General features: G+C 44.1%; 2 protein-coding genes across 2 annotated transcripts; one reads left to right on the top strand and one right to left on the bottom strand.

Annotated features, from left to right (window-relative positions):
• The first annotated feature begins 675 nt into the window (after positions 1–675).
• dhrs12la (dehydrogenase/reductase 12-like a) lies at positions 676–7,039 on the top strand. The gene is made up of 10 exons (XM_086143547.1): positions 676–780; positions 2,090–2,223; positions 2,931–3,013; positions 3,197–3,292; positions 3,369–3,450; positions 3,546–3,607; positions 3,754–3,858; positions 4,940–5,030; positions 5,127–5,264; positions 6,412–7,039. Exons 1-10 carry the CDS (start codon positions 725–727, stop codon positions 6,525–6,527), a joined length of 963 nt encoding a protein of 320 aa, XP_085999673.1. The 5' UTR covers positions 676–724; the 3' UTR covers positions 6,528–7,039.
• A 93-nt stretch (positions 7,040–7,132) lies between these two features.
• wdfy1 (WD repeat and FYVE domain containing 1) lies at positions 7,133–19,187 on the bottom strand. The gene is made up of 12 exons (XM_086143546.1): positions 18,985–19,187; positions 17,402–17,469; positions 17,169–17,242; positions 16,918–16,972; positions 14,459–14,609; positions 14,269–14,381; positions 12,533–12,659; positions 11,445–11,550; positions 11,195–11,296; positions 10,977–11,107; positions 10,774–10,882; positions 7,133–9,808 (listed from the first exon to the last, which is right to left on the bottom strand). The coding sequence occupies exons 1-12, from the start codon at positions 19,119–19,121 to the stop codon at positions 9,749–9,751; spliced, it is 1,233 nt and encodes a 410-aa protein (XP_085999672.1). The 5' UTR covers positions 19,122–19,187; the 3' UTR covers positions 7,133–9,748.
• Positions 19,188–21,109: the final 1,922 nt, after the last annotated feature.

Below are 21,109 nucleotides of genomic sequence, written 5' to 3'. Positions count from 1 at the left end.
ATATATCCAAGTTGTTTTTACATGGGAATCTAAATTCAGGAATTAAGTGTGATGATCCTAGCAACCAATAAAAACCTTGTATGTGTGTGTACTGTAGGTCCAGCCAAAGCTTTCATTCAAAATGAGAGCCAGTTTTCAATTGACTTGCCTGGTTAAATAATGGCTATCAATATTATTACTATCACTCATTCATTCATTCATTCATCCATTCATTATCTCTACCTCTCGCCCTCCATTCTGGGCGAAGGGAGACGGGGGTTCGCCCTGGACCGGTCACCTGTCAATCACAGGGCCACACACTCAGACATACAACCTGTGACCACCTCATTCACACAGATTAATAGCGGGAGATTGAGGGGAAATAACTGCACTGTCATCAGGATGAGCCTGCTGTGATAAGTCAAACTCTTTGTTATTCGTGTTAATGAAGGATTAAAATCCAAAACAAAACAATGAAAAAGTGTTCAACAGTGTCAAATGTATTTTCATGGTCTTACGAATTTGTGTTATTATTTCTCCGCCCGGCTGTTTAAAGGTCATAAAGGTGACAGGGTGAATTTTCTACAAGCTGGACGATACAGCTTTAAGAGGCGGATGGTGACTTTGGCCCTGATGTGACCTCAGCATCTTCACGTGGTCCTGGTCCAGAGTAAAAAGTCCAGGCGGGACAGCTTTCAGGCAAGAGAGAGAGCAGGAGAGGGAGAGACGCTACCACGGCAACGCTATGTCCCTGTACCGCAACTCTGCCTGGTTCCTGAAGGGACTGACCCAGTTCACCAGGTGAGGCCGGACTAGTACGCCTACTGTTTGGATGCTGTGTGTGTGTGTGTGTGTGTGTGTGTGTGTGCGTGTGTTCTGCCAATTGCAGGAGAATTGGAAATCTCATTTATTTCCAAGGATGTGCGTGTGTGTGTGTGTGTGTGTGTAAATTAACAAAATGCTACGTGTGTCAAATATTCCTCATATTCAAGTATAATATTATTGGGTGTCTTTAGGTGTGGAATGCAAATAAATGAATTAAAAACAAAAAAATAATAATAATATTATTCATAGCAGGAGTGGTAATAATAAAGATACTACTACTAATAATAACACAGTACTTGTAGTAGTAATGAAAATAGCAAAAATAATGATGACGATGATAATAAATAATAACAGTAGTAGCAATAATTGCCATAATGATGATGATGACGATGACAATTACTTTTAAAAAATGCTACTAATAAAATAATAATAATAATAATAATAATAATAATGAGTGAGAATGAAGTTAAAAATAAGAATAAACAATTGTCTTAGTGTCTTAGTCTTAGTTTCATACTAATATGAAATGATGATGAGAGGGATAATAATACTCATAATTATTCTTATTTTTATTATAAAGTCTTGTTTTTTGGTTTGTTTAATCAAATAATCTGAGATTTTTTTCTTTTAACCCCATGCATGACATAGCACACCATTGGGAAAGAGAACGAAGCCCTTAGTCGGTTTTGCGATCAATCAAACGGACAAAATCTCAAATTTTGAATTTAGAAAAATACAACTACTACAGACGACGCGGCGCCAGAACAAGATTATGGGCCGGCATATGGCTTATCTTGATCATTGACAAAAACTCAAAAGAACGTTAAAACAGCGGCTTTGCAAACATCAAAAAAAAAAAACCTTTATCTATCATATTTGATCGCCCGCATCCCCAAAGTGCCGCTCCTCATTAGCATACGGTGGATGTGAAGAGGTGCTTTTGTTCTGTGTTGTCTCTCCGGCAACCCGCTCTGACCCGGCGCTAATGGCTCCCTGCTTGACACCGCTGAACAGAGTGGGCATTTAGCCTTTGGTATTACCCTCCTCTGACACCCTCCTCCCGCCACCCCCAACAATAGCGTCCCGCACAATGGCTCGGATTGAGAGCCATCTTTAGCATCTTTAACCTCGGAGCCCCTCCCCTCGCTTGAACTCTTCTCACCAGAGGCGACGCCAGGCACAGTGGCTCCTTCATTGTGTCGGTTACAGCAGGGTGACCTCAAACACCTGGGACGCGCCGCCGGAATACAATGTTTGCAGACAGTTTGATCTGGTTGATCCACAGGAGCGCCTACCTGTCGGCCTCCAAAGGGTTTGCGGAGAAGGACCTGGAGGTGTCCATGGCGGGACGCTCCTTCTTGATAACGGGCGCTAACAGCGGCATCGGCAAAGCCACGGCCATGGCCATCGCTAAGAGAGGTATCCCTGATACATGACCATGCAAACACACAACCAGAGGAAAACCTTTTCATGGGCAGAAACAGACGCGTTCATGCCCACGCTGTGGAGGTTCCATTCCTCACACTGATTTCTGAGGGCAGGAATTATCCATCTTCATTTACAAATAATACACAAGGTAAAATTTGTCATTGTTGACTTAAGCACACACAAACGTGCCTAAAATGAATCCCATACTTGAAGGGTACGCCATGTGCTCAAGGGGCTTTGGACCGTCATACATTCATCAACTACAACCCTTATCCCGCAGTAGGGGTCTCGAGGGTGTAATTTGGCGAGTGCGTCATAAATGCGACATAAAGAGACATACAACAATTCACCCTCTAATTCAGAATTAAGGGTCTCCAATGAACCTCTTACATGTTTCTGGACTGTGAGAGGGAACAGGAGAACCCGGAGGAAACCCGCACAGATCGGTACTGGAACCAAGGACCTTCTCGCTGCAAAGCGGAAGCGCTAACCACAGCGCCAATACAGTTTACGACACATTGGGATTACGAAGGAAACAGTTTGGTTCAGTCTAAACACCAACCAGAAGCAACTTGACAAAGACTCACTTCGTGTCACTTGACCAATCAGCAGTTAGAAAGTTAGCCATCGCATCCCCCTTTCCGAGTCCTTGTTGCTGTTTTTGAGCGTCTCTCACGCAGCGATCCTTTGCTCTCCAGGCGGAACCGTCCACATGGTTTGCAGGAACAAGGACAAGGCCGAGGAAGCGAGGGCCGACATCGTCAAGGAGTCGGGGAACAAAGTACGCCGTGAATCACTCCTCATCGACACACACGCGCTACTCAGGGGCTATTTTCTGCCATCATGTGACATTGAGTCGGCTGAACTCTTTTTAGTGGCACGGACTTTTACATTGATGACTGATTGGCGGGAAGGCTTTCTTCAGAGTTTCGGACGGTTAACAGACTCGTCTCGTTTTGCACAGGAGATCCACGTCCACATCCTGGACCTGTCCGAGACCAAGAAGGTCTGGGAGTTTGCTGAGGCCTTCAAGAGGAAGTACAAGGCCCTCAATGTCCTGGTGAGATGATGCGGTTCACGCCTGAACGTGATATATCGGAGTGCCGTCGCCATGTCATGACGGGTTTTGTACGCAGATCAATAACGCCGGCGCCATCATGAGCCAGAGGGACGTGAACGCTGAAGGGCTCGAGAAGAGCTTCGCCGTCAACGTTCTGGGTGAGTCGTCGGTCCGGGGTGGGAGGAAGAAGAAGAAGAAGAGGGCCGGCCGGAGAGGGGACGGTTCAGGTAAAGCTCCTCCATCTTCTGTCCAGGGATTTACATTCTCACAAAGAACCTCATCCCCTTGCTGGAGAAGAGCGCAGATCCCAGAGTGGTGAGTCTGACGGAAGGTCCTTCACCTCCAATAATCAACCAATGGACAGAAGCTGTGTTGAATAAAAACTAGATCCTTAGGAATCACACCCTCTCATCCTTCCTCTCCGTCTCTTTCGTTCCTCATTGTTCTTCCACCGATGTCAGATCACGGTGTCCTCAGGGGGGATGCTGGTGCAGAAGCTCCGGACAGGGAACCTGCAGTCTGACAGGGGCAACTACGAAGGCACCCTGGTCTACGCCCAGCACAAGGTAGGAACTCTATGTCGAAGTGGCTCAGAGAGGCTTGAGGCCTCTAAGCAGACTAGAGGTGACAACTGGCTCTGTGTGTGCTCAAGTCTGTTTATATATATATATATAATTAAAATATATAAACCTCTCTTGATGCTGGTAAAGTGCCAAACTACGACTTTCAAACCGCATCCGCACCAAAACGAAAGATTTGTGCGCCTTTAAATGCGTCTAAATAATTATAGAGTGCTCTGAGTATTAGGTATGTCATATTTATCAGAATAACAACACATACATGCATACATTTACTCTATGTGTTGTTATATGTATATGATGCATATTTTAATAGAATACACACCTATTTACCACCTGATACACTCGATATCATATTGTGTGTTATGTGCTGTTCTGAATGCAGATAGAATGCAATGACTGTATTTCTCTTTTTTTTTCTTCCCCAATATGAGCGACAGTTTTAGAATGGAAATTAGCATCGTCTCCAAAGCGCCAGCCACCTCGCGCCCGGCGTCGAGAGTTCAGCCCCATCAGTGGAGACGCCTTAATGAAAGTCGTGCCGCTCTCTAATTAATCCGCCTGCTCTCCTGCCAGTACATCCGACAACACTCTGGGAGAACGCTTTAGCGTCTTGGAAACCGAGGCTTCTCGAGCCGTTAAATCGTCACTTTTATCCGCCGCCTTTTTCTCCCACGCTGAGAAGGGGCAGTAGGGAAACCATCAGAGGAAAACAACTCCAGTATCACAGCAACTCCTAATGCTCTTGATTATATTCTGGAAAGACTTATCGTTTATCTCAAAATCAACATATTCGGATATCGAATCGAATATTATTTGAATGTGCATCTTCGGCCCGCAGCGTCCCTCAAAGATCAATTCTGGGCCCACTCAGTGATAACTGATTTTACACACAATAATCTCTGGGATTCAAACAGCGCCTTTGGGTCATCCCTCCAATCCATAAATATCACATTAATCATCACATCTTCGAGCCAAATTCCACAGCGGCTGTGGCAGCATTAGTAATTAAGAGATAAGTATGGATTAAAAGCCTCAAATCTGTACCCTGGAAATGTCTGCGTTCCAGAGGCAGCAGGTGGTGATGACGGAGCAGTTGGCCAAGACCCACCCCAGCATCCACTTCTCCGTCATGCACCCCGGATGGGTGGACACCCCAGGTGGGATACGGTTCACTTTGGAAAATACAAAATCCGGTTTTCATCTGACGGCAAAATTAAGTTTATATTTCTTACCATCTAATCCGTGTGTTCCAGCGGTAGCCAACGCCATTCCAGACTTCCATCGCTCGATGAAGAACAGCCTGCGGGCCCCAGAGCAGGGAGCTGACACGGTGGTGTGGCTGGCGGTCTCTGAGGCTGCCACCTCCAACCCCAACGGCAGCTTCTACCAGGGTACTGAGGCAAAGGGAAGGGACTCCTGACACGTTTTTCGCCATTTCTAAAATACTCTTCTACTGGAGGGAGGCAAAAGACGTGCAGAAGGTTCACTGGACAATGGCCAGATGTGTGGAAGAGAGTGAATGGTGGCCTCTTTCTTCTGATTGAGAGGGCGAATGGTTGAATGTCTACAGGACTGTCTAAGAAAATTAGAATATTGTGATAAAGTTCTTTATCTTCTGTAATGCAATTAAAAAAACAAAAATTTTTCATGATATTCTAATATTTTGAGATAGGATTTTTGAGTTTTCTTAAGATGTAAGCCATAATCAGCAATGTTAAGATAATAAAAGGCTTGCAATATTTTGGTTGATTTATAATGAATCCAGAATGTATGACATTTTTGTTTTTGTAATTGCATTACTGAAGATAAAGAACTTTATCACAATATTCAGATTTTCTGAGACAGTCCTGTACATATTGTGAAGACACACGCACACACACGTGACACTTCATATAAACAGCTACAGTACATCAATGGTTTCAGCTGCTGGTAGACGTGAGGAGTGTTGATGTTACAGGGGTTTCTGGCTGGTCAGAAGAAGGTTCACACCAGTTCTGATGATTTTAATGGTTATGTTCACTGAGCCAGCGCAGCGGCTGTGTCGCCATTTGGGTATCTGACACTGCAGGGTTACAAAACACTGCAAGCGTGTCGTCACTGACTTCCTGTCTGTTACATTCAAGATTACCTAGCCTGGGGTGTAAAAACACATGGGCATTTATAGAATTCATTCAATTCATTCACGCTCCTTACTGTTTATCATGCATCAGTTCAACTTTCAAATATCAACACAGCACAAATCACAAAGAACTGCGTGTGTGTGTGTTCAGGGAGGAAAGAAGGTTGAGGCAACAAGACAGGCAAGAAATTCAGCTTTGAGTTCGTAAGTGAAACTTGACGTGGGATCCATCATTTCACCTCGAGAAACAACATCGGGCCTTGGATTTCAATCCAAAAATAAAAAAAAAGTTTTCGGGGGATGTCCTGCAGATTCACAAGAAACTGCCTGAAAATCAGGATTTTAGAGCGGACAATCAGCCAAAGAAGTTGTGACCGGGCTTCACTGGATTTAGTTTTTTGACCTGCGTGTGTTTACAGACAGAAGGGTGGTGTCCACTCACCTGCCTCTGGCCTGGACCCGCAGCTCCCTCCTGGAGGAGCAGAAGTTGATGTCGTTGCTGGAGGACTTGGCCAAGACGATCCAACCACACTGAGGGAGGAAACCCAAAGGAGGGCCGGGAAAAGCAGCACTAACAGCGGGCAGTCCCAGCTTCATCGCTTTACTGACCCCGCACGCACACACACACACATTCCAAGAGCCAGACATCTACCCATCCATCCAAGAGCCTTAAATTTGACGTGCCCTGAAATGCCTAACAAGATTTATTATGTGTCCTAACTAATCATGTCTTAATACTTAATACTTCCAGTAACTTTAAGGTTTGTTTATATCCTCATACACACACACACACACACACCTTGATGTTTTATACCTGTGACTTTCTCCGAGCTGTCAATCAGATGGGAATCTGATCCGACCGAAGTCACCCACTCATCAGCTGCTGCGCCGCCTCCGTCTGACTGACTTGACATTTCTGATGCCTTTTTGTTTCTTTTTTGAAAAAACGTCAGCGTCCAATCGTGCGCGTCTTCACCCGGTATTTCCTGTCTGTGCCGTCAGCTTTCGGCTCCACGTCAATGCCTTCTAATAAAAAAAAAAAACAAACCATTGTCTGCTTCAGTTTTCTTCTGTTTACTCTTGAAACGTCAGCAAATGATTGTTTTTAAAAAAAATAAAATAAAAAAAAAGCCATCCAGTAGCCATAGAAGAGTATCTTTATTAAGCATCTTTTTTTTTTTTTTGGCCTCTCAGGGAGTTTTGCCAATGAAAGTTTTTAAAAATACAACATTACTGAGGACGGGGGGGCACTGAAAGTGAAAGAATCAAGAAGTTGGACTTTTGATTTTTTGTCAGCATTGTAAGGAACCCTGTAAAACCGCGGTGATGGGAGTATTTAAAGTATTCAGGACTGGACTGATACAACCTGAAGACTTTTTTAAATTAAGACTGGATCAAATCTTTCACGTGCCTGAGCTAAATGAGTGTTTAGACATAAGGTGCCTAGAGGAAATCAACCTTGGTTTCCGCACCTTTTTTCCCCCTTTCCCGACGATCTCAACGGCTAACTCTCTCTCCGTTCTCCAAACCTCAGAATAAGACCAATAACGAGTGAGGTTTCCCCCATATTGAATAACACTTTTTGCATTCAGAGACGGTGATGGTTTATCTTGATCAGATGACAAGGCCATTGGAATTTACTCAAAATGTTTTAAGGGAAAAGCCCTTTTGAGTGTGGTGTCTTGAACTGCAATTCCCCCTCCTCTAAGTGACCACCATTATCAAAAAATAAAACCAGCCTGCAGAGATCTCAATCTGCTCTTTCTGACGACCATTTCGTCAACTCGAATGTTAGGAGAATGATTTGCAAATGGCGTCATCTTTCACTTTTTCTCCAGCGCTTTCAAGGGTGAAAAAAATGTCCGAATGCGATCCGGTTTTTCCATGTCTTATGTCAAACCTGCCGAATGGGCACTACGGCGCCACATATAAATCATCTGTCTATCATAAATCGCCTTCTATGATTCCATGACTACTATAACAAAAAAAAAAGATCAGCTAACTTACAGTTCGGACCTCTAAACCCTCAACTATGTAGCGGGGTACATCTGATGTAGCTTGCTAATGCTACGTCTTCATATCATCCTCCTGATGCTTGGCTTCGATTTTCCCCTTGTGCTCGACAAATCGCATTTGTTTTACAGCGCAACAGCTTCTGATTTCGTCAGAGATATTTCAGTTTGCATTCGGATGGCATAAATTAAAATAAAATAAAATTACATAATTGTCACAGAAAAGCGAACAACCGTATTACAGTGATTATAGATAAATACTTTACTACAAATATAAATAGAAACACTACAAGATCAAAAAAAAAGAACAAAGTGGAATGTGACTACATGTTTTGAAAATAAGAAAATCCAAGCATTATAATGCTCGTTGTTTTCCCCGCTCACAATAAGGCAAGCGTTAGTCTAGCTTTAGGGGGGTGTTAATAACCACGCAATTGCAATGACGCTATGCGCGATCCGCTGCGCCATCTTGCTTGGATCACGACTAGCAAACAAAAAAAAAAAAGAAAGAAAATAGAAAGAAAATCTGTTCAATGTGAGGATTGGGGAAGATGGAAAGAACATGGAGGAATGGGGTGTGGAGGGGAGGAGAAGGGAAGAAGGGGAGGAGACGGCTCGGAAAAGGAAGAAAGAATGAAGATGCACAAGAATAACGTTAGGGCGAAGTGAGCGCAGGAGTGACAGCTGGATCTTAAAGTCTTTTTTCTTCAAGGGCTTCTGGAGGAACATGGGGAACCCTGAAGGAGACACTTGAACACACCGGCCTTTAGCGCAGTGTTTCATTCAGGGTACCCGTCCTCAACAAACCTTAATTCTTAAGTCCCCTTTAATCATATATTTTTTTAAGAGATAAAAAGTAATTTTTGGGGGGAGGCAGCGGAGTCTTGAGGTTGCTGCCTCAGCTAAACATTTTTCCCGAAGAAAGGGGTCATGTGAAAACATCACAGAGAAGCCCCTCCACTAAAAAAAATCCAGCACGTCGTGGGAATGATAATGCAACAGTGAGAAGAAGGAAGGGATGGAGAGGTGGGGGAGGGTCTGCCCGGTAACAACCCACTGATGTAAAACCACCTGAGAGTGATTTAAGGCTAAGTGGTGAAGGAGGGGGAAGCGAGCGAGGGGGAAGGAAAAAGATGATAACCAGGATCAGCGAGTCATTCCCGGAGATCGTCTCTCCAAACACCACTGAGCAGAGGTGGGGATATATACAAGCATTTTCACAAAACTTACAGTGCCGGATTAATATGCAGTTAGTGGGCCACAAGAATTAGTGAGAAGCTTGTGTTTTGCTTTTGTTTTTTCCTTTCCTTTTTTTTGTCAGGAATGGCACGTCAGCGATTTTTCCTAGCCTTACAGTACAAAAAGAAAAAACAAAATAAATGACCTTTGTCGAAAGAAGTAGTAAATGTAAACACTAATATCAATACCATTCTTCCCATAGGAGAAATAATTACATGCACACGTGTACACACTTTTACACACCCCGCTGTTGTGCTTAAAGTCCTGTTTTTCCATCAGAACCGAAAAGAAAAAAAAAAAATTGCACGCCGGTGTGTAAGACTGACAGGTAGAGAAATTAGACGATTTGTTATTAGGAGTAAAAAGAAATTGGAAAACTACATCATCAGTGCTCACACACACACGCGCGCACGCACACAGACACACGCACACTAGGACATTCAACAGGAGGCAGGCCCGGTTGTTGCCGTCGAGTCCAGGGGGGTCTCCGTGGTGCCCGGACCAATCAGCGTGGGGTGAAGCCTGTTGCTAAGCTACAGCCAACCACCTGAGTCATATCCCAGATCTGTGGAGAAGGAGCGGCCAATGAACGTGACGGGAGGAGCCCAGTGCGACATTCCCTCGCCAAGCCAGGGGGGGATTTCACATCAGCGCAGGGAGCTGCGATTGAGTGTTTTTTTTGTGGCTGGCGTTCCGTCACAATGGTGCCAGTAAACAGCAAGGGAAGCCCCTCTGCTCAGATGTTATTTACAAGACAATGGTGGATTGAAAAAAAAAATAGTAATAAAAATTTCCCAGCGCATATATTATACATATATATATATATATATATATATATATATATATATATATATATATATATATGTTAAATTTATCTTTCAACATCACAGAACAGAATGTCATGATAACAAGATACCCAGTTAGCTAGTTTTGCCTTCAGTGCATTTTCTTAGAATTAAGGATGGATCATAAGGACATCTAAATTTTTATGACAGATAGAAAAGTACTTCTAGCACCAGGATGGAGCTGTGAGTTGAATGCAACTCGGTGATTGTGACGATTTGTGGCTTAATTAAGAAGCATCACTCAGATCGGCCGCTAACTCCTTGCTTGCGGTGGCGGATTGAGATGCTATTAGAAGTAAACAATCGAATGAGAATCCAGCTGAGCGTCTATTTGCAGCCACCGGGGGCCACCATCTCTATTTTCCGAGAATTAATGGATCGATGATGAGATTTTGAGCGGCAGCCTGACAAAGCCAGTAACTGATTCTAGTGTCTTAACCGAAAACATGAGCTCATATGTTGTAATAATCAGCATGGTTTTGTTGCTCCATCACTCTGAGGTGCTGACTGTAATTAAATCCCCATCACCACAGCAATGTTTATTCACAGGCGGCATCTACAGTGACGGGGCCTGGTGTGAAATCACTGCATCTCTAATAGTCAGGGAGAATCATAAAAATGTGTCTTTCAAACGTGGCCTCACAGATCTAAATCTAAAAGAGAAATGGCCAAATATCATGCTCACCTTTACGATACGGTCGCTTCCACATGTGACCATCAGGCCTCTGGACGGATCCATGTTCATGTGAGCAATGTTGTGTTTCCCCTCATGGAACGTGGCCAGCGGTGTTCGACTGCAACGCGCGCACACACACACACACACACACACACACTCAGTGCTCTGAAAGCAGGGTCATGTGCGGGTTAAGTATTTGCCTTCTCACTCACTCCTCTTCTTTGATGGTGTCGAAGCAAGCGTCACACACCCTGACCGGGAACTCAAAGCCCATGATTGGGAACGTGGAGCGTTTGGAGCTGCATTTGCCGCACACAGCCTTGCCACATTTTCTGCAGTGGTGCTGCGCAGGGGAAACACACGTTAGTGCTGACAAAGCGGGAATACGCCGTAAAAAAAAAAAAAAAAAAAGAAAACTCTATGCTCTTACTTGTCTGAGCCCCAGCGTTTTCGTGTCCCACATCTGCTTGATGTTCCAGAAGAATGGCTGCTCACACTTCTGACAGGAGTCGCTGTCCAGCCACTGTGGCGCCTGTAGGGGTACACACATGCTGCTAAAACACTTTTACCACTTTTATCTGAGGTCATTCAACCAACTTAATTACAGTTCTTGCTAACTGCTTATAAGTTTATCACTGTCCTTTCTACTACAAAGCGAGAGCATTAACGGTCAGGCGAACCTCCTCTCTGGTCGTATCCATGTTCCACACTGCAATTCCCCCATCGGCCGAGCATGACACCAACTGCCTGGTCAGCTGAAGGTAACGCAGGGACTGGACGCGCTCACTGGTAGTGTCACACAGCGGAGAGAAGAGCGTCAGTGATTAAGAGAGGAATTCAAGCATCTCGGGCTTTATAGTCGTCCCTCATCACCTTTTACGGTCTCACAGATTTTTACACCTTACATATCTGATTTTATGTTGCGGATTTTTCGCTCTACCATGAATTTTGGCGATATAAATGTATTTTTATGTATTTATTATTTCAATTATTTTTCTGACAAAATGAGCATTTCCTAAGGTGGTGACCAACCAGGGCATGGTGTTCTGTATCCTGGGCTCTGATTGGCTCAGCAACTGTAGCATCATTCTCTGAATCTCCTGCGCAAAGCATGCATTCAGCATCTCCCAATATTCATTTCACATCGATGCTATCACATGATTGCTATTCGTAGCGTTACTCTGCTGTGCTCGGTTGGTGTGAATTACGGAAGAAGTGTGTGGTCTGTGTATGGGACGAGTTAATAAGGGTGAGGGAAAAATTAATAAGAGTGTCGCTACTTTGCAGATTTTCATTTATTATGGCTGGTTCTGGAACCAAGGAAAACTGTAATATCAATTCAGGTTTAAAAACACAAACAACTTATAACTCTCAAGACATCTAAATCGGTCAATTGTCAATGTTAATTTGAGTTTGAAGGTTTAGGGTGTCGAAGATGCAAAGGCTCATTCTCAGGACGTTTGCAAATAAACATCTGTTACTCTTGACGTGTCAGTTTGCATGCTGACCAGTAGCAAACTTCTCAGTCATGGACAGTAATACGTATGAAGGCGGCAAGGCAGGGGATAAATCCAGTCAGTGCCTGAGCACATCTGTGACTGACACCCCCAAGGACTGCATGTGACAGGAGGGTGGAAATAACTGTGACGGGGAAAGACCGATATTGTTTTCCACAGAATACGTGCGCTTGGTATGGGGTTTAAATCAGTTTGCCGGAGGGGCTTGCAGGTTCATCTCACATCCATGGGACTGACGCTGCCACACTTACTGGTGTCCCTGGAGGAGGAGCGTTCGTCCCTTGCGGCCCCCGATGTCCCACATGATGACGCTGTGGTCCGAGGCCCCCGAGAACAGCAGCCTCTGGACGGGGTCCCACCAGAGGGACCCAATGCTACCTGCAAGGCATTCAGAGGAGAAAACATTATTTCAGTTCTTACTATGTGGCGCTGGTGCATTTGTTGAGACTCGCCATCACCCCCTAGTGTCAAAATGAAGAACGACAGGCCGCTACAAATCCACAGAGCCACAGCTTTTCGAGGCTTCAATTTCCCACATTAAGTCAGCCAGACCTTCCAGTTATGGTGACTGGTCTGAATGAGTGGTTCCACAGTCCTGCATGTGGTGCCACTGTGGGCCGCTGAAAAAAATGAGAATTCCTGAACCTTTACCAAACACAAACATTCAGTGCCTGGATTTCATTCAACAATGTGGTGGGAGAGGGGGTATGGCGCTCATCCTGCCGACAGCCTGCACAATTGGGTTACAATAGCTTAACAGTCAGATATATATAAATACACTTCTGTCCCGAGGACTGACAGAGCCGCCACTTCCGGGTTGGCTGTGACATCACTCGCCCTGTCCATACTTCACACAAACTAAAAGCAAAAGGGAAAAAAAACAAAAACAAAACAGCAGCCAAAGCATTGGGTGCTTGTGTGATGTCATTCACACAGGAAGTGAAGAAGTGAACTGTCTTTATCTGGCATTCTTGTACCTGGCTAAAACACATGTTGTTTAAAAAAAAATAAAAAAATAATCAGTGTCTTCGGTGCCAAAGTGGCTTCTTTTACCTTATGGGAGGGAAACTGGAAATGCCTCTAATGGATTACTGGTATTTGTTGTGTCACTGATTTTCCAGAGAAGCAAAGTGGGATGTTTTGAAAGCTGTGGTGATTTAAAAAAAGGAAAGAAAAAAAAAGAAAAAAAGAGGCACAGAGTTACAGGAGAAACAACAGAGCTCTTGTAATCAGACCCGATTCCCGTCATATGATGAATAATAGCCTGGGGGGGGCCACAAAGCACCATTCAACTATGGGATCCTGTTATCTAAGCTTTTCTTAGCGAATTGGGTGTAAAATTAAGCACATACAGCAAACCACATCAGTCTGCAGCAAAAAGGAGAGAAATTGAAATTTTGCCATTCATCCAATTGTAATAACTGCATCTTGATAACATCTGTAAGAAACTCTTCCACGTCAACAGTCTGACCTGCGAGCAAGGCGGCCGGGATAGAAACAAGTCGTAGTCGTGGGGGGGACCGGCATCTGGTCACATGAGTCATCTTTCGGCCCGTTCCCATTATGCCTGTGAGCCCATGTGCGCTGAGTGGCGAGCGAGGAACACAAGAAGGGTGTTTGTTTCACACGCTGGTCCAGGCAGCTGATATTTTTGTGTCTGAGTCAAGAGACACAAACCCTGGGAGTGGGGATGTATGAGCCGATGGGAGAGGAAAAGGCTCCCGTATGGAAGGGTTTGAGGACAGACCAGACTGGAGATGTGAAGCCAGCGCTTCGTGGAACTTTATCCCCTTCAGAGACTCCGAAAATAAGTGTGGGGACCGTTCTTGCGAAGTCTCCATGAGAAAAAGACTAATGAAGTGCGGCAAAACGAACATTACATAACCTGTCTCGTGCGTCATGTTTGCACATATCCTCCCTTTCTGGCTCACAGAACAGCAGGTGAACAGGGCTTGTCGGTCACAAATCGGCCTGAGTGCACCTTTACCTTCGTGGCCCTTCAGTGTGGTGATGGTGGAGTACGTCTGCCTCTCCAGTTTGAGGAGCGTGATCTGTCCTGAATAATCCCCGACAAAGGCATGCTGGGTCTCGTGGTCATATCTGCGCAGGAGGTCAGGATTGTAAAGCGCTCGCAGACACCTTCCTTCACACATGCACGCTGGCTAGTTGAAGGATACTGCAGGCATGACGCCCAGGCGGTGAAGTAGTGTCTCCCCAACATGCTGCCGCTCTGCGTGCACATCCAGCTCACGCTCTTGTCGTGACCGGTGCTCACCACCCACTCGCTCTCCAGGGAAAACACCATGTCTGACACCCGGTTCTGGTGGGCTGCAAAAAAAAAACAAATAAACAAACACACTTTTTTTTTTGATTGGCAAATTACTCTGGGAGGGATAGGGGGGCTTTACTCTGAGCCGTCATGGCAGAGCAACGTTTAAGACGAACGTGTCCTTTCTGAGCGCTGATCCCATCTGAGGCACAGCTTAATGCCACGCTAATCCTGACTGAGCCAGACAAATCCATTCAAATGCTTTGCGCTCCTATCGGACTTGAATCACTTTTTTATTCCTTCTTAAAAAAGGGCACACTTTTGCTGTCAAACTTCTGCAGTTTGAAAGTAGTTTTTCTCTTTTTAATTCCTTTCGAAATGCAGCAGCATTCAGATCTGGTTAAAATCACTAACAGAGATCCGTCGATGGTTTAAATACATTCCTGGGGAAATTCCGATGAATTTAAATTATAAAGCTACACAATGCTGATTTCAACCCTTCTGAATTTGGGAGCCGGGACTGATTTAATGGAAGTTCCTTTTTAAATCTACAAACACATCACGTGGAGGCTGGCACGGCCAGCTCCCCCGCTCCATTCTTAAACCTCACGCGCTCCGTTCAGCAGGTCTCCTGCTCTCCGGTGCTTCTCGAAACGGAGAACAGCAAAAAGACTATTTATAAAGCTCATTTCCACCACAGTGCCACTCAATGCTTTTTTTTTTTGTATTTTACTGCGGTGTCTCATTTGCTCACACGCACATAATGTTAGGAGCTCATTCCAGGGGCCTCAGTGTCAATGGAAAACTTCCCCAGAGGATCTGAACCCTTTTGGTCACCAGAATCGAAGCAAGATCCCTGATACATCTCTGACTTGTTGTTCTCCACATGCCATACTGGAATGTTCCATCCATGCTGCACGGTTACAGAAATTTAATGCTAGACGAAGGGGAAATTGAAGGGGGAAAATCAACATTTCACTGGCTTTTCTCCGCAAATTAACAAACATGCCTTCGTTTGCATTTGAATGGGAAATTCCAGGTTGGTTAGAATTGAGGGATGAACATGCCGAGCCCCTGGGACGTCAGCCTGAGCGGGGTGTGTTTCGCATCTGACCAGGAGGCTGATTAAGCGTGTGGTAAATATAGCCCCGTCCAATGTCCGATTCATAAGGTCTTATTACGTTTTTCACCCTGATAGTTCCATAATCATATCACCAGGGTACATGATTTTTGTATCTTTTTTTTTAACCCAGCTATTTTTGTGCCTACTGACTGACCCCAGTTTAGCACCGTTCTTTTCTTCTTTCTTTCCACTGAGATTATGTTTCCTCATAAATTATATTTCCTTCAAGGCATCAGCAAGAAAACTTGAAAACACTCTCATAACCTCAATCTATTTGAAGTTGTGCTGTTTTCCTGATATTCAACGCGTATGTCTGCATGTGATGTGGCAATATATTGTTTATGACCCATCTGCAAGAAACACGTATTATTAGGATTATTAGATCATAAAACTTTTCAAAAGTCTCTCTCTTGCATCAATTTACATCTTGACGCATCCAAATACCCTTTTGATTTGCCTGTGATTAGTGTGTTTCCTGTGCTGGTTTCTGCACCGTGTGGTAGAAACCAGATGGAGCATTCCAGCGCCGTTTTCTTTTTTTCCCCCGGGGGAAACCCAAGCGCTGACACCATCGCGCCGGTTGTTCCGACAAATCAGGAACCGTGTGAGAAAAAACAGGGCCAGGATGAGAGGGATCACAGCCGACTCTTGCCTGGACTTTTTCTGTTACTGATAAATAAAGATGATAAAGACCTTGTGAGAGACAATATGAAAGCCTTAATTCAACATATTTTTGGAAGAAATAAAGGAGTCCAGATTTGAAGAGAAGAATTTGACTGGGTTTTGACAATTATGGGCGCTATGCCAGGATGTTTTAATGATTATGCAATTATACAACCCCTTCTGGCTCCTACGGAATTTTGTTTCAAACTATGATCTAGAATCATTGATTCCATGACCGGGGGGGGGGGGGGGGGGGGCAGAATGTGTCCCCTGGTGCTGTGATGTAGAGGCTGATGCGGTTTAGATCAAGTTGAAGTAAATCCAATAAAAATGCCACAAGATTCCTGCCGACCATTCTTCACCTGTTGGGTTGCGACATCATAATGAGAGAGTTTAGTTATGATGTCACAGCCCAAATGGGCTAGACATGCGTGTCCTCCTCCAGCCTGTCTGTTTCGGTATAATAAATGCCAAGCAACGAGACTCCTGTTTATGTAAAACCTCGTTGCAAATCAATTTCAACCTCAACAACCAGGGGCATCAGATCTCAGCTCGGTCGTATACCAGTGAGTTCGACTCACCTGGATATGTTTTCACGTGATTCATCTTGTTGAAATCCTCCGAGATGAGAAACTCCTAGAAGGCAAGCAAGCACAAAACAAGTTCACCCATCAGATAGCTCTCTGAACCTGCCCTCCGGCGTTCAGAGGTCTGCTTCTGACGGCACATGTGAAGGGCTTGTTTATTTACCATAATTTTATGGTGGAACTGAGCAAACAAGACTGCCAGGTGAGAGTATATAAGCCTGTCACGTGGAATTTACTGCACTCACCACAACAGCTCCGTTGTCCTGACCGATGAAGATGCGTCTGCTGTCATGGTGGTAGGACATGCAGGAGCACGGAGCTGTGGCACAGAGGGAGTTAATCAACTTTTCCGCGAGTCACAGTTTCACATAGCAGAAGTTTTCCACAATGATGAAAAGGCTGCTTCGGCCAAACACACAGAAACATTCATTAAAAAAGTCCGCATAGGAACCCAGTGAGGGAGGTCAGCTTTACTTACAGGAAACTGTGTGGTAGATGCTTGGCCAGTATTGACCGCTGTCTCTTTTCAGCCAAACCCGGATGGTCCTGAGGATGGGATGCAACAAAAAATAAAATCGGAGTTAGAACTGCAGGAGAGATACAAAAATGTTCCCATAATGTGTAATACATCCCACCCCCTGGTGGGAAAATGATGCAGAGTATGAATTAAATTAAGCTTATATGTAGCGTTGATTCCTTGTCGTAGAATGTGGCCGTGAGCCACAGAGCTCTGGCATGATGCACGGCTGAGCACAGCAACCGTTCAGATGAACTTAACATCAGTAAGAACTTTGTTTGGAAGTGTAGAAAAAAACATTGAAAGTTGGATTATAAACAAGGTCAGAATGCAGAAAAATCACCATAAAATGAACACTGCACAAAAACTGTTTGCAAGAACTGTCATTTTAGATGGCTGACTTCAGTTCAGACTGAAAAGGGAGCCTGTGAAAGGCTTGCCGTAACCACTGAATATCTGGCTGAAAAAGAGTATCCTTTAAAAAGCCTTTGGGAATGTTCAGTTTGGTCTTGAAACTGATGAGTCAAGACCCAAGGTTCAAAGTTTCACTTCATTTCTGGTAAAATGCAGGCCATCATTCAGGAGCCAGAGTAACCCGCAACACTGCAACTTCCCTTTTGACACAGCTTGCAGGTAAGAGCTGTAATGCAAACGTTTATCAAATTTCTTCACACTAACCCAAGTTCACTTCTTATGTGAAGATGCGGCATCTTTCCACTTGCAGCTCTCAGGCTGTGGTGCATGTGTGATGGGTACAGATCAGTTTTTGAACAGATCCACAGCCATTTCCCATCACAGGTAAAATAACCAATTAATCGCATTTTAACGTCACTTAAGTCTGGAGAATAGTATTTTTGTTCATCTTTTGTTCATCATTTTTGTTCAACTGTCTTAACCGTGTAACCGAGATGTGACGTTCACTGTACACAAACTGAAGGAATTTCAAGGCACAGAGACGAATCAAAAACAAAAGCGTGAAATCGCCACTTTCGCTGAAAATATTTGTCAAATAAAGCCGCGGTGTTAAAATCGCTATGGATTCAAAACAAAATATTGCTATATACGATAACAGCTGAACTTTGAGGGGGGTAAAGTCATTCCGTTTGAACAAATTGTCAGTTCGTGTGCGAGTTAGCGCAGCTAACGTTAGCTAGCTGGCAGAGTGTAATGTTACCATTTCCCAGAGCCGGAAAATATATGCTGAACGTTAAAATTAGCGTTTTGCAGTTATGGTTTAGATTCGATTAATGTTTCGATCGCACTTGTTTCACGGATGCACTTATTCCTGACAAAATCATGGTTCAATACAAGTTTCACCTCAAACCCTAAGCTAGCTTAAACGTCACACCGAACGTCCCAAACCCAAGCAATTCACTGGTGTGTAAACACTTCGGTAAAAGTTTACTTTCTTAAGTTGTCTTGTTCTGAGATAGAGAAACCAGAAAAAAATGAAGAAACAGATAATAAAATGACCTAGCCGAGCCCTCAACAAACAGCTGTTGGTGTTGGGCTAACGTTGCCGTTAGCATACTTGACGAACTCACCTGTCCTCACTGACCGTGATCACACCGTCTTCCTTCGGTATCAACACGGCCGCACTGACAGCGTCCGAATGCCCCTCGATCTTGTTCAAAAGGACCGGCCGGGCGGTCTGGGGCCTCGAATGGATCTCCGCTGCCATGGCTTGGACTCTCCAGCGGTCTGTTTTTCTTTTTTCCCCCCCTACGGACGGTCTTCCGACTCGCCAGTGAAGGCGTATCAGCTGACAACCGGAGCCGCTGTCAGCTTTACCGTAATGACTGGTAGGAGTGCGCAGAAGAAAGATGGACTGGAGTGGAAACCTGCAGACAGAAACCTCTAAAAGAAAAACATGGTAATGGATTGTTTTAAAATGCACCCCCCCTCCAATCTTCTGCTTGATAACATAAACAAAAAGCACCTGTATCATATTATATCATAAACGAAGAAATGCTTTTCTTTTACATTCTAAGAGATGCAGAGATGAAGTGATGGTGCACCTGTTGAGGGAGGATGGAGGATCAGGAATGAGTCCATCAGAGGGACAGCACATGTTAGATGTTTTGGAGATAAAGTTAGATTGAGGTGTTTTGGACATGGAGGGGTGGTGAAGATTTGGGTGAGAGGCCGCTGAGCCTTGAACTGCCAGGCAAGAGGTCTGGAGGAAGATCAGGGAGGAGATTTGAGGATGTGGTGAAAGAGGACATGAAGTGCAACTGAAAGTAGAAGAAGTATTTTTACATTCTAAGGCGGAAAATCATTTTAATAGCACCATTTGCATGTTTTGGTTTGGCTGCATTGACACAATTCTGCCACTAGATAACAGTACTAGAGCACCAGAGCAGAACTGGAGCGTTGTCCTTTTTATTACACTAATTCATGAACTTTGTGCAATCACATTGGCATCGACACTCATGTTGGTAGCAAATTAAGTGTTCAATTACAGGTTGTACATGTGAAAGAGCCTAGAATAATGTTTTTGTTGATACAAGTATGTTGTGTCCGTGCACAGTGACATACTGAAATACGTTCATCTCTTCACAACTTGATTTTTAAATTAACCTATGCAGCATTTGAAAATTATTTACCTTTTTCCGAGTCATTAGAATTTCAATGTTGCAAAACCATAGCAATTTGTAGTTTTTCTTGATTTTGTCTTCACATGCTTTGTTACGACGAGGCATTCAGATCTCTATGGTTGGTAAATTTAAAATTTAAATTAACATAAATGAATCAAAAACAAAATTCAGTAGTCAAAGTGTGACCATGATAAACCCATGATTTAGGTGACAGACTTCAGGTTATAACGGTTTGATATTATGAACCAGATAGCTGTTCCAGTTTGGCCACTAGATGGCAGTAACGTATTGCAACCTAGAGTACCTGCACTAAAGGCAACTGTGGGACACATTGCATCTATAATTCTCGTCATACGACTAAAAACTTCCTGCAACTAATAAACGCTGAATTAATAGGGAGCATTTAACACTGAGCATGAGTATAATACTGTTCATGTACATCCAGAAGAGACAACAGTGGCAAGTCAGACATTTCCACTTCTCCAACAGGGTCAGATTCCCCATCAGTCACTGCCTCATGATGATTTCCTCCTCTGCTGCTCTGGTGGCGTTCAGGATGAATAACTAAATGTAATAAAGGAAAAGACAGACGGGGTGATTCATTGTCCCTCATGTCCCACCAGCCAACTTAAGCTGTACTAAATTGGGCGAATGTCTTTAACACTGCATGGACCCAAACCGCAGAGTGGATTCTGAGCAGATTGTTCTTCTCTTCATCTTTGTGACATTAGGTGGACTGAAATGACGAGTTGCTCTGCTCCGCCATTTCAATTAGTGAGACATAAGACACCAGGACACCCGCGACCTGCGGAGATGGTGGATGGATGGATAAGACACCAGGATGTTTTTCCAGCGTCTTCGTTTTCTGCCGCATCCCAGCCTTCAAATTAAATACGGGGCTTTCTCGGGTCCTATGAATTGCAAACAGCTCATCTGACACCAGCGATGCAATCAGTGTGCTTACAAATTATTATTGATGCAATACAGTTTGGCGTTTCTGCATCATTAGCATTGGCTGCTGATATTTTTTCATTTACTTATAAGAATTAGCCAGAATAACAAACACAGGTTC

The sequence above is a fragment of the Fistularia commersonii genome, chromosome 3 (genome assembly GCF_037954325.1).
Source record: "Fistularia commersonii isolate RoL2024-O1a breed Wild chromosome 3, RoL_Fcom_v1.0, whole genome shotgun sequence".
NCBI classification, from domain to species: domain Eukaryota; kingdom Metazoa; phylum Chordata; class Actinopteri; order Syngnathiformes; family Fistulariidae; genus Fistularia; species Fistularia commersonii.
This window is presented reverse-complemented; position numbering and strand designations above follow the sequence as displayed.